This window comes from Giraffa tippelskirchi, chromosome 6 (genome assembly GCF_054371585.1).
Source record: "Giraffa tippelskirchi isolate mGirTip1 chromosome 6, T2T-mGirTip1v1.2.pri, whole genome shotgun sequence".
NCBI classification, from domain to species: Eukaryota; Metazoa; Chordata; class Mammalia; order Artiodactyla; family Giraffidae; genus Giraffa; species Giraffa tippelskirchi.
The window spans coordinates 123907259-123929017 of record NC_137280.1 but is presented as its reverse complement, the minus strand read 5'-3'; the positions used below and the strand labels follow the sequence as shown (position 1 = coordinate 123929017).

General features: G+C 38.0%; 1 protein-coding gene across 3 annotated transcripts in view; it reads right to left on the bottom strand.

The window, feature by feature from the left end:
* Positions 1–21759, bottom strand: part of UBE2D2 (ubiquitin conjugating enzyme E2 D2) — a 44342-nt gene that overhangs the window by 9102 nt on the left and 13481 nt on the right. For 2 of the 3 annotated variants that reach the window (XM_081500980.1, XM_081500981.1), the window contains exons 2-3: positions 4807–4990; positions 3165–3228 (exon numbers count right to left, since the gene is read on the bottom strand). In XM_081500980.1, the coding sequence (XP_081357106.1) occupies positions 3165–3228; positions 4807–4854 (112 nt within the window). In that variant the 5' untranslated portion in view covers positions 4855–4990. The remainder of the gene's footprint in view (positions 1–3164; positions 3229–4806; positions 4991–21759) is intronic. The other variant, XM_081500982.1, reaches the window with a different exon arrangement.

Sequence of the window (21759 nt, the reverse complement as noted above, 5' to 3'; positions counted from 1 at the left end):
GCATATATCTTTTCAAATTAGTTTTCTCCAGATAAATGCCTGGAGTGGGAATGCTGAATCATATGGCAACTCTATTTTTAGTTTTTTAAGAAACCTCCATACTGTTCTCCATAGTGGCTGCACCAATTAGACTTCCACAAACAGTGTAGGAGGGTTCCTTTTTCTCCATACCCTCTTCAGCATTTATTATTTGTAGACTTTTTAATGATGGCCATTCTCACCAGTGTGAGATAATACCACATTGTAGTTCTGATTTGCATTTCTTTAATAACTAGCTGTATGAGCTGTTTGTATATTTTGGAAATTAATTCCTTGTTGGTTGCATCGTTTTGCAAATATATTCTATTCCACAGGTCGTCTTTTTGTTTTGTTTACAGTTTCCTTTGCTATGAAAAAGCTTTTAAGTAATTATGACCCATTTGTTTGTCTATCACTAGGTGATGGATCCAAAAAATATTGCTGCAATTTATGCCAGAGTGTTCTACATTTTCTTCTAGGAATTTTAGAGTATTTGGTCTTACATTTAGATCCCTGAGTTTATTTTTATAAATGGTGTGAAAAAATGTTCTAATTTCATTCATTTACACGTACCTGTTCAGTTTTCCCAGTATCACTTACTTTTCTCCATTGTATATTCTTGCTCCCTTTGCAGTAGATTAATTGACCATAAGTGCATAGGTTTATCTCTGGGCTTGCTACCCTGTTACACTGATCCATATGCTTTTTTCTGTGTGTGCAACCACCATACTATTTTTGATTACTGCAGCTTTGTAGTACAGTCTGAAGTCAGGAAGCGTGATTCCTCTAGCTCCAGTCTTCTTTCTCAAGATTGTTTTGGCTATTTGAGGTCTTTTGTATTTCCAAAATTTAAAATTTGTTTTGTTCTAGTTCCATGAAAAATGCCACTGGTTATTCAAAAGAGATTAAACCGAATCTGTAGATTGCCTGGGGCAGTATGGTCATTTTAACAATATCTGTTTATGTCATCTTCAATTTCTTTCACCAGCATCTTATGGTATTCAGAGTATAGGTCTTTTCAGCACAATGGTTTTAATGCTCATTCATGTTGTAGCATATATCAATATTTCATTCCTGTTAATCATCAAATAATATTCTACTGTATGGTTACACCATATTTGACTTTTCCCTTCATCAGTTGGTGGGCATTTGGGTTGTTTTCACCTTTTGGTTATTATAAATAAAATTTCTATGAACAATCATGCGTGAGTTTTTATAGGGACATATGTTTTTATTTCTCTTGGACACATACCCAGGAATGAACTCACTGGGTCATATGGTTAGCTCTGTGTTTTGCTTTTTGAGGAACTGTCAGACTGTCTTCCAAGCTGGCTGTACCATTTTGCATTCTACCAGCAAAGTATGATGGTTCAAATTTCTCCACATCTTCATAAACACTTACTATTTGACCTTTTGATTCTAGCCATCCTAGTGGGTGTAAACTGACACCTCATTATGGTTCTGATATGCATTTCCCTGATAATTAATGATGCTGAACATCTTTCCCTGTTCTTACTGCATTTGAGTATTTTGGAGAAAAAGCTACTCAGATCGTCTGTTCATTTTAAAATTGGGTTATTTATCTTTATAATGTTGAGATATAAACACTTTAAAAAATATTTTAGATAAATATGCTTTATCAGATATATATGACCTGCAGATTTATTTTCCCATTTTGTTTATCTTTTCACTTTTTTAATAGTATCATTGCTGTACCTAATTTTTAAATTTTGATGAAGTCTAATTTACCTTTCTTTTTCTTTTATTGCTTATGCTTTTAGGGGAGTTTAACTCTCCAGGGTAACCACTTTTCAATCTGAGAAAGGAATGTAATAGTACCAACTATGGTAGAAGCAAAGGCAAATTACTTTAGCACACTACAGAACTTCAAAAATGAAATCTAATCCCCAGACTTCAAACACTTTTAATTAAAAATCAGTCTCTCTCAAAAAAAAAAAAAAATCAGCCTCTCTCAACTCTGAGGAATTTACCTGAAATAAAAACACTCTTTCAAAACTGAATGACCACATTGATGCAGATGGATATGATACCATGGAATGACAAAACTAGATCAGAAAATCTGAGAGCAAGTCTACTTCAAGAACCACCACAAGGCTCTCACTAGATTCTTCTCTAAAACAGTCAACAATTTATTTTCCAATCACTTAAAGAACTGTGAGGCTTAAATGAGATAGTGTTTAAGTACTTGGCCTATCCTGTTTGATATCAAACACTATATATACTCAATAATACTGGACAGATCTAAATGTAACATAAATGGGATTTTTCATAACAAGTACTTAGTCTTATAATTTATAACATCTGTTTTATCTATACAGCAATCCTTGTACAAGGATTCTGCTTTGATTCCTAAGGATTTAGTGAACCAAAACAACAATCTTAAGAAAAATGAGGAAAAAATTAATTTTACACACAAGCCCATATAACCTCATTTATTTTCTGTCTTAACCTATACACTTCCCTTACACAAATGCTTCTAAATATACTCCAAGTATATTCCACTTGTCCTCTATTTGCTAAATGTTGCATTTTTGTGTGTGAGAATTAGTTACACAGCCTGTTCAAATATCCTCCATTTTTAAAAGGCCGAAAGATGGTATTAGGGGGAAAAGCTGTCTTGAGACAAGTGGAACAAAAGCAAAATTATTATCCAACACGTATGGTAAGATACAATAAGTTATTTCAAAAAGGATTAAGAAGATAAACTGGACATTAAAGATAAAGTTGTAGCTGTCTTCACAAATATGAGTCAATACAAAGAAAGACATAGACCCACATACACCACCCCCCATCATACTTACTAAAGAACAACAGCTTGCTGTAGACAAAAGCTTGAATATTTTGTCTTAGGTAAATACCCAGAAGGGACAAAGGATAGGTAAGGAGGAGCCAGAACAACTACGTAGACAACATCTGGCAGAAGACGTTCAAAATGCAATACAGTAAAAAAGATGATGGAATACACATAAAACTGCACCTTTCATGGGCAAATAAAGGTAAATTGCATAATTAACTCTTCATACAAATAATCTTAGCAGATATATATTTATTAGTACCAGAGTTCACCAGAGGCCGACTGTTATGCTGTTTTATGTTTTATTTTATTATTCCTTTTAGATACTTACTATCATCTCCAACAGGACCTGCTGAACACTGTGCTGGGGGGTCCCGTGCCAGGTCATTCAATTCCTTCAAGAAGAAGAGAATAAAGAAATGTATTTAACAAAAATGTAACTATTATCCATTAATAAAACCATCACTGTTACCAATAATCTCTGTCTCACCAGTAAAGCTTTTAGCAGCACTCCTTCAAAGTCAGAGAAGAGAAAGGTAGATTAATGAAATCTATAAAATATTTGGGATTCCTGAATATAAATGTATGTTTTTAAAAGTATTTCATTTTTGCTTTGTTTGGAGTTTCATCAGTTCAGTTCAGTTCAGTCGCTCAGTCGTGTCCGACTCTCTGCGACCCCATGAATTGCAGCACGCCAGGCCTCCCTGTCCATCACCAACTCTCGGAGTCTACCCAAACCCATGTTCATCGAGTCGGTGATGCCATCCAACCATCTCATCCTCTGTCGTCCCCTTCTCCTCCCGCCCCCAATCCTACCCAGCATTAGGGTCTTTTCCAATGAGTCAACCCTTCGCATGAGGTGGCCAAAGTATTGGAGTTTCAGCTTCAACATCAGACCTTCCAATGAACACCCAGGATTGATCTCTTTTAGGATGGACTGATTGGATCTCCTTGCAGTCCAAGGGACTCTCAAGAGTCTTCTCCAACACCACAGTTCAAAAGCATCAATTCTGCGGCGCTCAGCTTTCTTCACCGTCCAACTCTCACATCCATACATGACCACTGGAAAAACCATAGCCTTGACTAGACGGACTTTTGTTGGCAAAGTAATGTCTCTGCTTTTAAATATGCTATCTAGGTTGGCCATAACCTTCCTTCCAAGGAGTAAGTGTCTCTTAATTTCATGGCTGCAGTCACCATCAGCAGTGATTCTGGAGCCCCAAGAAATAAAGTCTGACACTGTTTCCACTGTTTCCCCATCTATTTCCCATGGAGTGATGGGACCAGATGCCATGATCTTAGTTTTCTGAACGTTGAGCTTTAAGCCAACTTTTTCACTCTCCTCCTTCACCTTCATCAAGAGGCTCTTTAGTTCTTCTTCACTCTCTGCCATAAGGGTGGTGTCATCCGCATATCTGAGGTTATTGATATTCCTCCCGGCAATCTCGATTCCAGCTTGTGTTTCTTCCAGCCCAAAGTTTCTCATGATGTACTCTGCATATAAGTTAAATGAGCAGGGTGACAATATACAGCCTTGACGTACTCCTTTTCCTATTTGGAACCAGTCTGTTGTTCCATGTCCAGTTCTAACTGTTGCTTCCTGACCTGCATACAGGTTTCTCAAGAGACAGGTCAGATGGTCTGGTATTCCCATCTCTTTCAGAATTTTCCACAGTTTATTGTGATCCACACAGTCAAAGGCTTTGGCATAGTCAATAAAGCAGAAATAGATGTTTTTCTGGAACTCTCTTGCTTTTTTGATGATCCAGTGGATATTGGCAATTTGATCTCTGGTTCCTCTGCCTTTTCTAAAACCAGCTTGAACATCTGGAAGTTCACGGTTCATGTATTGCTGAAGCCTGGCTTGGAGAATTTTGAGCATTACTTTACTAGCATGTGAGATGAGTGCAATTGTGCGGTAGTTTGAGCATTCTTTGGCATTGCCTTTCTTTGGGATTGGAACGAAAACTGACCTTTTCCAGTCCTGTGGCCACTGCTGAGTTTTCCAAATTTGCTGGCATATCGAGTGCAGCACTTTCACAGCATCACCTTTGAGGATATGAAATAGCTCAACTGGAATTCCATCACCTCCACTAGCTTTGTTCGTAGTGATGCTTTTCAAGGCCCACTTGACTTCACATTCCAGGATGTCTGGCTCTAGGTGAGTGATCACACCATCCATAGGTATTAAATATAAGGAATGTAAACATGTATCATATACTAAAGAACCACAAAAACTGTTTCTTTGGGTTTTCTTGGGCCATACCATGTGGCGGGATCTTAGTCCCTGGACCAGGTATTGAACCCACGCACCTACACTGGGATTGTGGACTGCCAGGGAAGTCTCACAAAAACTGGTTTTAAGTAAACACTTATTATTTTCCAATAAAGATCAACAGCTGGTTTTTGTACCTCAAAACCATTAAGTTACACTTCAGATAAACGAAGTCATAAATGTTCCAAATTATACAGAACCATCTGACAAGATGGTGGTATTTTTTCAGCTCATATCCATTACAAAGCTTCCAAAGGTAGGAGGAAAAACTTTAAAAAGGGATATATTACACAAAGGCTGGCTGGATATAACCCATCATAAAGTTTTGAAATCAGAGGTGGAATTACATGTAGTCATGCTCTACAAAACATGCCAGCTGCTTAGCTATTTTAACACAAGAACCCACAAACTTGAGATTTGTTACTGGGTGGGGATGCCTTAAAAACCACAAAGCAGAAAATCATACTATATTCCCTTTCCCTTTGGCTTGGTATGTGAGATAAAAACAAACTCTGAGGAAGGACTAGTTTTAATTATATTTTAAAACTACAACGGTAAAACCTACCATTTAAAAAGTATTTCAAATCCTATTGAGTTATATAAATAAATATTTTAAATTGCAACACAGATATTTCTGTAAGTTCCTTCTTCTGAGTTAACTTATTCAGCCAGTCATTACATCAATTATTTTGTTTTATCCTATCTGTAAGCTTGGAAGACAAAGCATAAAGTATAGAAATAAAGTTCTGTTACGTTTTTTTAAGTGCCGGGATTGAAATAAAGATTTAACGATATTTACTTTCTTTCACATTTGAATTTGAGGATTTTGTATTTCTCTACAACAGAGATTCCTTGCCCATCTCAAGGAGAAACACAAAAAACCTACTGTACAGTTCCCATTCCCAAATGTTTGCAATACAGGTCACTATAACTAAGACAGCTTGCCTGATCTGAGACACAAAAGTTAAGCTACTTCTTTTGACTAACTTCATCTAAGCTGAATATAAGGATTCATCAGGTGGTGATCTCTTTTTAACATATCAAACCATTATGTTGTATACCAGACAGTAACATAGTGTGGTAGGTCAATTATACTTCAAAAATAAATAAACTCACAGAAAAAGAGATCAGATCTGTGATTATCAGAAGTGAGGGGAGGTGGTGAGGTAGTCAAAAGTACAAACTAACAATTTTAAGTAAGTGGTAGGGCTGTAATATGTATGTGTGTGTGTGCACATGCATGCATGTGTGTGCGCACACGCACGGACTCAGTTGTGTCCTACTCTTGGCAACCACATGGACTGTAGCCCACCTGGCTCCTCTGTCCATGGAATTTTCCAGGCAAGAAGAGGTTAATTAACACTGCTGTATGTTATACATGAAAGTTTAACAGAGTAAATCCTAAGAGTTCTCATCCCAAGGAAAAAAATTTTTCTCTTTACCTTTTATTCTGTACCTGTGAGATAATGGATGTTCACTAAACTTACCATGGTAATAATTTCATGATATATGCACGTCAAATCATTATGCTGAACATCTTAAACTTATACACTATGCCAATTACATCTCAAAAAGCTAAAAGGAAAAAAAATCCTTGTCCTCTTCATAAGTCAGTATTATATAATTAAAAATAAAAAGAAAACCTTAACTCAAATTTGTGCTAATACACAATTAACATACTCATTGCAACACTTCCTTGGTTTAAGGCACTCACTTAAGTATGTTAAGTGAAATGAGACATAAAAAGACTATTCTGTATGATTCCATTGATACACATTCTAGAAAAGGCAAATTTATAGCGATAGAAACCAGATTAATAGTTTCAGGGGCTAGGAGTTGGAGGGGATTACAAAGGAACATGAGGAAAATCTGGGGGGCTATGGAAATATTCTATATTATAACTTTGGTAGGGACTGCAAAACTGTGAATTATACTCATTAAAACTCAAACTGTACACTTAAAATTGCTGATTTTATTGTATAGACCATAAAGTTGTTTACTAAAAGGGCATATATTCATTCATCTTCATATATGCATACAGTATCTCTGAAGAATAGACACAAAACTAGTTCAAAGTATTTGCCTTCAGAAGGAAACTTTGCTTTGGGGGTAAGAATAGGAACTACATGTATTTCTTTTATACCTTTAACAAGTATATTTATTGTCTATTTAAAAAATAACTTACCAGTTCTGACTATACATTTGGATAAAAAAAAAAACTAGTTCTGAAAAAGCTGTGACTATCTGAAGAGTAATCAGAATAGTGAAAACCCAGTTAGAATAAATAAACACAGAAGCTACAAAATTGAGGCTTCCCTGGTGGCTCAGTGGTAAAGAATCCACCTGCAATGAAGAAGACCACCTACAATGCAGGAGACACAAGTTTGATCCCTGGGTTGGAAAGATCCTCTGGAGAAGGAAATGGCAACCCACTCTAGTATTCTTGCCTGAGAAATCCCATGAACAGAGGAGCCTGGTGGGTCCTGTCCACTGGGTCACAAGAGTTGGACATAATTTAGCGACTATACAACCACCACCACAAAATCTGATGTCCCTGCATTATGATTAAAACTGAAGGGGAAGGGGGGAAACTGAAGGGAGTTTCCTACTAGTACAGTGGTTAGGATTCCGGGCTTCCACTACCATGGCCTGGGGGAACTGAGATCTTGCAAGCAGAGGAGTGTGGCAAAAAGAACACAAAATAAAGATAAATCTTGAAATTAAAGGCACTGATCTAGCCAAATCACTGGGCAGAAAAAAACACCCTATTACATCAGGTTGTTGGCTTCATCATATGGCTTTATACCTACACATTAATTCCCATGACTTTTTATTTCCCCCAAAATAGTATTCAGATTTGTCTTGTATATCATATAGCAAATCATACATTACTGGGATTGAGAGGAGAGCTAGGACAAAACCCAAAACCAAGCAATTTTTCTGTTTATTGGAAAACTTCTTTTCTGTAGAAATAGCAATAGAGAGAAAGTGAAAGTGTCAGTCACTCTGTCATATCTGACTCCTTGTGATCCCATGGACTGTACCCCACCAGGATTCTCTGCCCATGGAATTCTCCAGACAAGAATACTGAAGTGGGTTGCCATTTCCTCCTCCAGGGGATCTTCCCAACCCAAGGATTGAACCCGGGTTTCCTTCATTGCAGGTGGACTTTTTACCATCTGAGCCACCTGGGAAGCCCTTATAGACAAAGTACATATAATTAAATTTAGGGGAAAAAAAAGGGAGGAGGGAAGTTTGACAGTTAAGGTAGAGAATCCTCAATTTCTAAAAAAGACTTTATGGTCTTAACTTTGAAATCTAAAAATATATTACAATAGAAGTCTTAATAAGAGACACAGATGCATAGAACAATTTTATGGACTCTGAGGGACAAGGTGAGGGTGGGACGTTCTGGGAGAATAGCATTGAAACATGTATATTATCATATGTGAAACAGAACACCATTCCATGTTCGATGCATGAGACAAGGGCTCAGGGCTGGGGCAATGGGATGGCCCAGAGGGATGGGATGGGGAGGGAGGTGGGTGGGGGGTCCAGGAAGGGGAACACATGTAGACCCATGGCTGATTCATGTCAATGTATGGCAAAAACTATTACAATATTGTAAAGTAATTAGCCCCCAACTAAAATAAATAAATTTATAAAAAAAAAAAAAAAGTCTTATTTTGGAAATAAACTGTGGATTTTAAGAGTTCTCAATTAAGATTTTTTTCTTTGACATTGTACACTCCCCTTGTTTCTAGGTATACAGAACCATTATTTTTAAAGATTAAGGCTTATAAACAATTTTGATTATCTGAAACTTTCCCAAGCATTTAATTCAGTTCAAACAGCCCCCAAACCTTATACCAATTAATTATTTTCAAGTAAAGTTGAATTCACTACAAACTCTTTTGTCCATGTTGCGTGTCATGCAGGATCTTAAGCTTCTTGACAAGGACTGAACTCCTGCCCTGTGCAGTGGAATCGTGGAGTCTTAACCACTGGACCACCAGGGAAGTCCTCAAACTTTTAAATACATTTCCTACTACTATCTTTTTTGGCTCAGGAATATGTTTTCCAATAAAGATACACAGGAATGATTATAACACCTTATATATCATTATCTTAAAATACCTATTTTCCAAAGGATTAACCCTTCTTTAAAAAGGGACCACTGTTAAAGAAAACAGAACACTAAAGCCTCTGAGCCTGCGATATTTATGTATTATAGCACCATAGCAAAAAGAAAGGGGACTTCCTAACTGTGGGGATGGGGTCCTACAAGGGCTATGCTGGCTTTGCTTTCCTTGTATCCTCAAGTACTCAAATAGGTCGTTAATTGGTAAAACTTAATCCTATTAGCTATTTTTCAAAAACCCTCTTTCCCCAGTCTTAACAATTATTAAGCAAAATATACATAGTATGGAACACAGATTGTTTCACCATTTTGGTCTTACCCTATGGCAAATGGTAAAAGGAACAAGATGGGAAAATGAGAGATTATAGTTACTTTCATAGGAAATTGGCTCCAAAGTCAAGCATTAATAGTTCTAAAATTTCCTGTACAAATCAAAGGTCTTTGGTGGATAATCAGGATATGAGAAGATTTAAGAAGAAATTAAGATTCAACATTAGAAAAGATATCTAGACTAATCCATTTTATATATATAAAAAAGATACATAGTAGCTAATCCAAGGAAAACATGTAATTAGAGTAAGGACATGGTGTTCTACTATATATGTTCTATTATATCATGCTTCTTTAGTTTGAACCTAAAATAGTAGAAATGTACAAGTTAGAATATCTGAGAATCTATATGTTGCCCAGGAAATCAAACTGAACCTCCTTTAAGATGAATGAACAGCAAAGAAAGAACAGTTAGATAAGTAGTAGTTCTCAAAAATGAGACCCTGGCACAGCAGCATCATTATCACAAGAAAACTTATTAGATAAGCAAATTCTCAGGCTCCAACCAGACCTACTGAATCAGAAACTGCAGTTTCAGAGCCTAACAAGGTGCATTTTAACAAGTTCCCCAGGAAACTGTGATGTACACTAAATCCTGACTGCCTTTATGTTTAACGAATTAAGCATCAAAGACAAAAGACAAGGCTAGAAAACTCATTACCAGCAAGACTCAAAGTGAAGGGAAGGTGAAGGAAAACATGGTAGCACAGAATGAAAAACTCAAGAAAGGGGTGTTTTCCACATTTTCAAGGCACACTGAAGGCAAGCACTCTGTCATTACCATAGTACTGCATTCTCATTACCATAGTACTGCATTCTCCCTACCCTACTCCTATCTTACCAGGGTTGCAACAGAAATGCTAACTCATGTGTCCAGCATAAAATCTGAAGTTAGTATTTAAAAATAAACTGCTAAAGTATTTAAAATTACAAATTTTTAAAACTCTGGAAATATTAGTAACTCAGTTATGCTAGATCAGTTTGAAAAAAAATTATAATTTCTGAAAACAGCAAATTACAGAATCTTTTATATCTGGTACTAATAGACTTAATCCCTTGGCATTCTCAAATATTTTCTATTTCCCTCTTAATAATGCTGCCTTCTATTTTAAAAACAAATTGATGAAAATGTATGAATAGCAATCTTTCCCTGAACTGAGTATAAGCAGAAGTAGTAACCTTATTTGAGATTAATGTCTATACTCTTTTTAAAAAATTCAAGTCAACTAAGACTATAGAAAATACCCAGCACAAACCTATTATTCACCTTCAGTTCAGTTGCTCAGTCGTGTCCAACTCTTTGCAACTCCCTGGACTGCAGCACACCAGGCCTCCCTGTTCATCACCAACTCCCAGAGTTTACTCAAACTCATGTCCACTGAGTCGGTGATGCCATCCAACCATCTCATCCTCTGTTGTCCCCTTCTCCTCCTGCCTTCAATCTTTTCCAGCATCAGGGTCTTCGCATCAGGTGGCCAAAGTATTGGAGTTTCAGCTTCAGCATCAGTCCTTCCAATGAATATTCAGGACTGATTTCCTTTAGGATGGACTGGTTGGATCTCCTTGCAGTCTAAGGGACTCTCAAGAGTCTTCACCACCACAGTTCAAAAGCATCAATTCTTCTGTGCTCAACCCTCTTTATACTCCAACTCTCACATCCATACATGACTACTGGAAAAACCACAGCTTTGACTAGATGGACCTTTGTTGCTTTTTAATATGCTGTCTAGGTTGGTCATAGCTTTTCTCCCAAGGAGCAAGTATCTTTTAATTTCATGGCTGCAGTCACCATCTGCAGTGAATTTGGAGCCCAAAAAATAAAATCAGACACTGTTTCCATTGTTTCGCCATCTATTTGCCAAGAAGTGATAGGACCGGATGCCATGATCTTAGTTTTCTGAAAGCTGAGTTTTAAGCCAACTTTTTCACTCTCCTCTTTCACTTTCATCAAGAGGCTCTTTAATTCTTCACTTTCTGCCATAAGGGTGATGTCATCTGCGTATCTGAGGTTACTGAAATTTCTCCCAGCAATCTTGATTCCAGTTTGGGCTTCATCCAGCCCGGTATTTCACATGATGTACTCTGCATATAAGTTAAATAAGCAGGGTGACAATATACAACCTTGATGTACTCCTTTCCCAATTTGGAACCAGTCTGTTGTTCCATGTCCAGTTCTAACTGTTGCTTCCTGACCTGCATACAGATTTCTCAGGAGGCAGGTCAGCTGGTCTGGTATTCCCATCTCTTTAAGAATTTTCCACAGTTTATTGTGATCTACACAGTCAAAGGCTTTGGCAAAGTCAATAAAGCAAAAGTAGATGTTTTTCTGGAATTCTCTTGCTTTTTTGATGATCCAGCAGATGCTGGCAATTTGATCTCCAGTTCCTCTGCCTTTTCTAAATTCAGCTTGAACATCTGAAGTTCACGATTCATGTACTGTTGAAGCCTGGCTTGGAGAATTTTGAGCATTACTTTGCTAGCGTGTGAGATGACTGCAATTGTGTGGTTGTTTGAGCATTGTTTGGCATTGCCTTTCTTTGGAATTGGAAATGAAACCTGACCTTTACTCAGCTTAGCTCAATCTAAACACTGCTAGATCAAACTAGATCTTTAAGAAGTCCCCTGTGTTTTTCTCTCCAAAGTAATGATTATCTTGAATTCAGAGTTTATCATTCTCTTGCATACTTATATACTTTTTCTATGTGTCCATAAACAACATAGACTTGTTATCATGTTTTTAAACTTTTATTTAAAAAGTGTTACATGGCATGTATTCTTCTATACTTTGCTTTTCCGTCAACATAGTAAGACATTAATATTTTTCCACGAAGATCTAGTTTATTCCTTTTTACTGCTGTTTATTTTGCTAGTGGGTGCCTAAACCACAGTGTTTCCTTTCTTTAGGTGACAGATATTTATTTCCTATTTTTCACTATTATAATGTTTTGGTTAATATTCTTATACCCACATTATTGCATATACATGAGTTTTTCCAACTAAACACTCCTTTGACTTAAATAACAAGCTGTTGTTTAGTTGCCAAGTCGTGTCCAACTCTTTTGCAACTCCATGGACTATAGCCTGCCAGGCTCTTCTTGTTCATGGTCCAGGCAAGAATACTGGAATGGGTTGCCACTTCCTTCTTCAGGGGATCTTTCTAACCCAGGGATTGAACCCATGTCTCCTGCAGGCATCTCCTGCATTACAGGCAGATTCTTAACCGCTGAGTCATCAGGGAAGCCCTATAAATAATAAGTACCCCTCCTCTTTTTTAACTGTGTACCAAAGCCTTTGATTATGTATGGGTTTTTAAAAATTACTTCCTCAACCCATACACCAAGGCAAAAATAAGTGTACTGTTCAACACACTGGAACTTGCAAACCCAATCATTGCCTAGAGATGGGAAAATTATTCCTGCTGCTGCTGCTAAGTCACTTCAGTCATGTCCGACTCTGTGCGACCCCATAGACGGCAGCCCACCAGGCTCCACTGTCGCTAGGATTCTCCAGGCAAGAATACTGGAGTGGGTTACCATTTCCTTCTCCAGTGCATGAAAGGGAAAAGTGAAAGTGAAGTCACTCAGTCGTGTCCGAATCTTAGCGACCCCATGGACTGTAGCCTACCAGGCTCCTCCGTCCACGGGATTTTCCAGGCAAGAGTACTGGAGTGGGGTGCCATTGCCTTCTCCACCCATGGAATACTTAATTCTAAATTCCTTGAGTTAGAGACAAGGTATAATATAATCTTTACCTCATTTTCCAGAGTGGAATTTAAGAGACACTCAAATGTCTGAATGAGTAGATGAATGACTGTCTAGCACAATATCAAGCAGAACTGATGTTCAAACACTGGCAAATGAGATGACAAACAAAAGCACATTAACAACTTCCAAGAGGAAGTCCAGTCCAATTCAGCCTAATCACCTACAGTGCCAGGAAATAGAAAGTCTATAGTGACAAAATATATTCAGATTTAATTACTGAACATAAATGGAATAGGTGTTTTGAGTGAGACTGGGTAACACCAGAGAATAAGGAGTTCATTTCTTTGAGCACTTCAGCAATAACCACTTAGATGAAAATGTTCTAATTGAAGACAATATTCTTTGTTCATTACTGAGGATCAAGAACCTTTTCAAGACCTTATTTTACCTATATGAACTACCATTTACTCATTTCAAAGCTTTTTCTTAATCAATTAGCTTTTAAATTTCAACTAATTCAAGACTCTAGGAACAGTTTGCTTCGAATACTCTATGTACCCTCCTACCATATGCACCTTTAGCCTTCACTTAAATGTGCTGACAGACAGGTTTCCTAGAAGCCCTTTCCCCCCATTTCCTGTTTAAATACTGATGGAAAAGTGCAAGTTGCCTTAGCAACTCAAGATAGTTTTATGTATGATTATTTAATGTCTCTCAACCCAATTACAAATAGGAATTTGATATCCAGCACAGTTCCTGATACAGAGGGAGTCCCAGTAAATACCTGTTGAAGAATAGATTGTTACAATTACACACAGTAATTTTAAGTACATGCTGCTGCTAAGCTGCTTCAGTCGTGTCCGACTCTGTGCGACCCCACAGACGGCAGCCCACCAGGCTCCTCTGTCCCTGGGATTCTCCAAGGAAGAATACTGAAGTGGGTTGCCATTTCCTTCTCCAATGCATGCATGCGTGCAAAGTTGCTTCAGTCGTTTCCGACTCTGTGCGACCCCATGGACAGCAGCCCACCAGGCTCCTGTCCATGGAATTCTCTAGGCAAGAGTACTGGAGTGGGTTGCCATTTCCTTCTCCTTTAAGTACCTACAGAAGGATAATAATATCTTTCATTGATTGTATGATTTTTTAAATATACCTGAAATCAAGCTGCCTACTATAATCAATGGTATGTCAGCTTCATTGGCAATATCTTTTCTTTCTTAGTACATCTTTCAAGGCTTCCCTAGTGGCTCAGACGGAGAAGGCAATGGCACCCCACTCCAGTACTGGAAAATCCCATGGACAGAGGAGCCTGGTAGGCTATACAGTCCATGGGGTTGCTAAGAGTCGGACACGACTGAGTGACTTCACTTTCACTTTTCCCTTTCATGCACTGGAGAAGGAAATGGCAATCCACTCCAGTATTCTTGCCTGGAGAATCCCAGGGATGGCGGAGCCTGGTGGGCTGCCGTCTATGAGGTCGCACAGAGTTGGACACGACTGAAGCGACTTAGCAGCAGCAGCAGCAGCAGCAGTGGCTCAGACGGTAAAGGGTCTTGCCCACAATGCGGGTAGACCTGGGTTTGATCCCTGGGTTGAGAAGATCCCCTGGAGAAGGAAATAGCAACCCACTCCAGTACCCTTGCCTGGAAAATCCCATGGACGGAGGAGCCTGGTAGGCTACAGTCCATGGGGTCACAAAAGAGTCGGACACGACTGAGCGACTTCACTTCTTCTACATCTTTCAACAGATAGCATCTTAGATTTAAGAAGTAAGGCGCTTGAGAAGGCAGTAATAGTCTGATACTGCAGCCACAGGATCCTATAAATACCTAACAAAGAACAAGTTTAGAATTTTGGCAATCAAGGACAAAGTAGAAAGTGCCTGAGTAAATGACAGTTATGATAGGAAAATCACAAGTCTTCCAGAAGACTAATTCTGTAATAAGTAAGGGGACAAAAATATTAGGGAGGTACAAATGGTACCAGAAGCAAAACAGGTAAGTAGTGGCTTCTTGCTCTTGGAGCTGATGATGGCTGGTAGCTAAATTGTCAGGTTAGGTCAGACTACACACAGGGTCTCTGTCAGGATCTGAAATTACCTCTCCTTTCAGTTACTGAGGTAGTGGTCAGTGCTTTTCCACACTCTATTTCCAAAATGAGTCTGGCATATAGCCAAGTAGATAGGAAGAGTCTATGTGCTTATTACATATACCAAAAGATTTCAGCACTAAGCTCAGAAGAAAACACTGAAATACTAAGAAAAGACCTCCGTTCTTGGCATTCGAATAACCAGAATCTACAACAGTCGATTCCACCTCAGTTAACAACTACACAGCAAACTAGAAGCCTAAAGAACTCTTTCATGGCACTAATCACCATGTACCACACAGTCTAAAGTTTGAGAAAATGGGGAAATAAACAAATGATGCTATCATCATCTTGGTGTGCTTCTAGGCTACTTAAGAGTGGCAGGACAATGAGGACCTTAAAAAGAGTTAAAAACAACATCTTTTTTCTCATTATACTCCATAAAACCATAAGACCCCACCTGTCCCTAAAATAATTCACATGTACTATTTTCAGTAGTAGCATATGGTTAAGTTCTGGTACTCAGATGTTTTGAAATATAGAATACTATTTAATTAGGGCTTCCCTTGTAGTTCAGTTGGTTAAGAGTCTGCCTGCAATGCAGGAGACCCGGGTTCGATCCCTGGGTCAGGAAAATCCCCTGGAGAAGGAAATGGCAACCTACTCCAACATTCTTGCCTGAAGAATCCCATGGACAGAGGAGCCTGGCAGGCTACAGTCCATGGAGTCTTAAGAGTCGGACACAACTTAATGAGTAAACCACTACAGGACCATAAATCCTCAAAACTTAATAACACTTTCCATGGACTTTACTCTTCACTCTCCCAAAGCACAGATTCTGTTTCATGAGTTCTCTAACACTAACTCAAGGAGTTCATGACGATGAATCAGCATGTGTGCTCAGTTGCTCAGTCATGTCCAAGTCTTTGTGATCCCATGGACTGTAGCCCATCAACTTCCTCTGTCCATAGAATTTTCCAGGCAAGAATACTGGAGTGGGTTGTCATTTCCTTCTCAAGGGGATCTTCCTGACCCAGGGACTGAACCCAAGTCTGCTGTATCTATTGCACTGGCAGGTGGATTCTTTACCACTGCACCACCTGTTCAAGACGATGAATCTATCCACAGTTAAGTCAGTCTTCCTACAGACTGAAATCTCTATAAGATGTGACCAACAGTCCAGTAAACTTTAATTGTACTCCGGTAGATGACTTGCTACATACTTGCAAAACTGTCTCATGTGATGAATCAAAGCACAGAAAATATAATTCAAGTTAAAACAGGCACACACAACCAATTCTCAAGCTTGGGATTGTATTTTAGAACAACTATAAAGACAGATAAAAACGACTTGTCCATCTCTCAGGACAGTCCAACCTCCAAAACATGACACTAAATACACAGTATTAACCAAAGTGTGAATAGGTACATCTAAAGAAATGTCTTTTCAAAGTTACATTTTAGGTTAGCCTAGAGACAGGAGAGTTCTCTGTCCATATTAAAATCACTTGAGATGCCATTTAATCAACTAGATGCTACACAATAATAGAAACATGTACTACTATCTTGGGGAAGGTACTATAGTATCATGACAATAAGAGAAAAGAACAGTTTCCTTTTTGCTATGATGAAGTTTGCAGTACAAAAGGATTTCATTTTGTCTGCAGCAAAGATTGGGGGAGGGCCAGACAGAAAATTCAAGTCCATAGTTAGGCTGGAGAAAGGTTTGGTACTATTACCTGAGTCAAAAACATTTTATATTCCTGATGTTAACAAAGCATAGTTCTCCTAAGCAGTTTTTGATATGGCAGATCTAACCAATTAACCTACAGAGAATGTTTAACCTGTATAGTCATTATAGTGGTGCTACTTGAGGATTCTGAGAGCACTTTTTTAACAAAGAGGAGGTGGCAGGCAGAAGTTGTTCTTTGGTATGGTAACAGGAAAAGTATGAAAACATTATGAATCAAGTAGAAAAGAAAAAAAAAAGCATAACCTCGTCAGCCTTATGTTATCAAGATCATGAGTTATGTGACAGTCTTGGAAAGAATAAGACTGGTAGTATAAAATTATTTGTTCCTATAACAAGAGTACAAACTTCTAGTTACTAGATAAATAAGTTCTGGGGATCTAATGCACATGGCAATTATAGTTAACAATACTGTATTATATATTTGAAACTTGCTAAGAGAGTAGATCTTAAAATGGTCCCACCACAAAAAAAAGAAATAATTATGGGACATGATGGCGGTGTTAGCTAACACTACGGTGGTAATCTTTTTACACTATGTAAATATCAAATTCACACTGTATAAGAAATTTACACAATGTTATAGGTCAATTATATCTCAATAAAGCAGGTAAACAAAGCAACTTAGGTTATTTTGACAGGAAAAGACAAAACCCCAAGTAAACAGTTATACCTCTCCTCAAAACAAGCACATTTTTACATTTCACATCCAACAAGCCTTTCCCTTCCCCTCTACTCTTCCCTTCCTCCCTCCTCCTATTGATTGGCCAAATAAAACTTCATTAAAAACTTCTCTGAATTAAAACTGGAAAAAATGTTATTAATAACTTAATATTACCCAAACATTCAGAACTGTTTTTAATGAATCCAAAGAAGCAAAATTCTACTACTACAGAATTAAATTTATAACAAGTGACCTTATCCAAGAAGTAAACATGTTAGTATAAGAAAACACTTACTAGAACTTCTCCTGCAGTAAATAATCTCCAAAGATGGATGCCAACAATTTTTTCCTCCCTGTAAGAACATACCACTTCTCTTATTAGGAAGTAGTCTATTTCCTTTCCCCCTGAATCCCAGCTGGCCTTGGATCTTGTTCCACCAAAAAAAAAAATTAAGCAAATATGACGCTGCGTCAGTTACAAGTCTAGTGTTGAAGAGACTTGACAGCTTTTCTTTCTGCTCTTTCCACCACAGCAGCTCTAAGCCACCACACAGGAGGTCCAGGCTTTCTTGCTGGGAAGGCCATTTGGCGGACAGTGATGCACAATGCAGCCAAGTCAGCATCAAGGCCCCAGACACATGAGAGAGATCTTCTTGGACCTTCTAACCCTGAACACAGCCACAAGAATAACCCTGGCTGATAACACATGAAACAAAACCTTCAAGTCAATCCAGAATCCTAAGAAATAAATCACTGCTGTTTTACGTTTCGGAATCGTTTGTTATGCAGCAAAACTAACTGATAAATATCCTTGCTGCTGCTGCTGCTAAGTCGCTTCAGTCATGTCCGACTTTGTGCGACCCCACAGATGGCAGCCCACCAGGCTCCTCCGTCCATGGGATTTTCCAGGCAAGAGTACTGGAGTGGGGTGCCATTTCCTTCTCCATGTAGCCTCTAAAAATAATAAAACTCAATGATAGATCCTTCCAACAATTATTACCATAGCAATTTCTCCACAAAACAATACCAATTGCTAATTCTGCAACATACTGGAAAACAAACACACACATAACCCCCACCCCAAACTACCCTGCTACTGAAAGTTACTGGCCCAAGAAAGGTGAAAAGTCATGACAAAAGTAGTTTATTTCAAGTGATCCACATCCCTTCAGAATTAACATTTCAATATATTGCCCAGGGTTCTTTATAACACCAAATAATATTCATGAACTATTTAAAAAATATGTAAATGTCCAATACGTTTATCAGCTACATAAAGATAGTAAAATTCACAGGAGTTTTCTATGACTTTTACAGTGCTTGTTCTTTTAGAGTTACAATTCCCAGAAATTAAATCTTTGTGTAATACAACAGCATGTGTTTAGAAATATATACAGGAAGAACCACAGAATGTACCTCGGAATTCCTTATCTCAGGATTTCTCAATCTGGGAAATAACTGACATTTGAGGCAGGATAATTCTTTGTTGTGGGGGGCTATCCTACTCACTGTAGGATGTTCAGTAGCTCCCTGGTTTCTATCTACTAGATGCCAGTAGCGCCCAGTAGCCTCCCAGCTATGACAGTTAAAAATGTTCACAATGCCAAACGTCACCTGGTAGGCAAAACTATCCATACTGAGAACCAATGCATTATCTCTAAGTAACACATTCTGAATTCTTTACAGATAAAATGATATAACATTTGGGGTTGAGTTTGAAATACTCCAGAAGGGTGGAAGAGGTAATCAAGAATAAACACAAAATGACGAGTGGTGGGGCACATGGTGATATGTTGTGGACTACTGAATGTCTGGGTACGTCTGAAAGTTTCACTAAATTTATTAGACACCTGGTGTCTCAGATGGTAAAGAGTCTGCCTGCAATGTGGGAGACCGGGGTTGGATCCCTGGGTCAGGAAGATCCCCTGGAAAAAGAAATGGCAACCCACTGCAGTATTCTTGCTTGGAAAATCCTATGGACGGGGGAGCATGGGGGGCTACAGTTCATGGGGTCACAGAGTCGGACACGACTGAGTGACTTCACTTATTTGTGTACCTTTATATAGCGTGTTATATTCAAAACAATGAAAAATTTTAAAGAAAAAAGTTAATTTTGCATTATCTTACAAAAATAAAAAGCCTCTCTCTACAACCAAACAATCCTACTGACTATAAAGAGAAACTCTCACCTGCGTGCATCAAGGCAACACTGAGCTTTAACATCTTTACTAATAAAAACTTGTAAACAAAATGTCTATTATAGGGGGAATAAATTTTAAAATATATTGTTGGAATATTTATATTCATTTAAAATCCATGCTATTTAAAATATATACATTTCCATAACATCTATGTAAATTGACAACATCCAAAGCAGTATTATATGTTGTTTATGGGTAAAACTCTGAAAATAACTTAAAACTAAAAATGACATCTAGATCACTTCCCTGATTCTACCAGTGAATGTCCTTTCCATCCAAGCAAGCCAGAGGTTTGTTCTCCAGAGAGGATAAAACATAAGGTCTCAGAACTCAGAGACACTGAACATAGTTAATGGCATCAATGATGTGTGGAAATCAAAAGGTTAAGTGAATATTTACATACACTCTTTTTCCTGAAAACATTGTCCTAAAAACATACACACAACATCCTGAAAACATGGGAAGCTTGACCTGTACATTCCAGGCAGAAGATGAAAAGATCCTTCTCAAGAAAAACTGACCAGCACAAGATAAAGAGCTATATGACACACTGACATCAGTGATTCATCTGGAGAATAGCCCAGGCAGCAAACCATAGAGTTTCACAGTTGCCAAACCTCACTCCCATGTGCTCAGACCCTTTAATCAGCTTTTTAATGCCCTATTCTAAAAAAGGATGAACAACAATGAAAGAAACTGGCCATCTTCAACATCACTCAAAGTGAAAGATCAAGACCAAAACAATGTGAAGAAAAAAAGAAGCAGCAAAAAGCAAAGACCATGCAGGGAGAAGAAAAAGTTAAAAGAAAAACTATCATGAATATCCTTAAAGCTAAGAGAAGCTACTCCTTCTATGAAATAAGAGGAAAATCCTTAAAACAAGCAAGCAAGCAAACATTCTGAGAAAGTCTTTCCAAAAAACAGATAAAAGATAAAGATGGAAAATAGAAAATATAGGAAAACTAGCTCAAATACTCCTCAAATTTATCTGTAGATTCCATACAATCTCCATCGAAATTCCAACTGCCATTAAAAAAAAAAAAAAAAACAACTAGCAGAACCTAAAATTCATAGGGAATGCATGGGATCTAAAAAACCAAAACAGTCTTGGAAAAGAACAAAGTTAAAGGAGTCACACTTTCTAATTTCAAAAGTTAATACAAAGCTAAAGTATTTAAGACAGTATGGTACTGGCATAAGAAAAGACATACAGATCAACGAAACAGAATTGAGAGTCCAGAAATAAACTCACACATTTATGGCCAATTGGTTTTTGACACAGCTGCCAAAACAATTCAATGTGGGAAAGAATGATCTTTTCAACAAATGGTGCTAAGACAACTGGATATTCACATGCAAAAATGAACTTAGACGCCTACCACACACTATATACAAAAACTAACTTAAAATGGATCAAAGACCACCATCTCGTTCCACCAGGATGGTCACTATTAAAAAAGGGGGGGGGGGGCAACCAATCAACCAAAAACAGAAAATATAAGTGCTGGTGAGGATGTGGAGAAATTGAAACCCTTGTGCATCACAAGGGAGAGGGGGAGCCGGGGCTGAATGTAAAACAGTAGAGCCACTGTGGAAACCAATATGGTAGTTTCTCAAAAATTACAAAATAATTACCATATGATTCAGCAATTCCACTTCTTGGTATATACCCAAAATCACTGAAAGGGGGGTCTTTTAAAGATACACCCATGCTGACTGCAGAATTACTCAGAAGAGCTAAAATGTGTAAACAACCCAAGTGTCCAAAAGCAG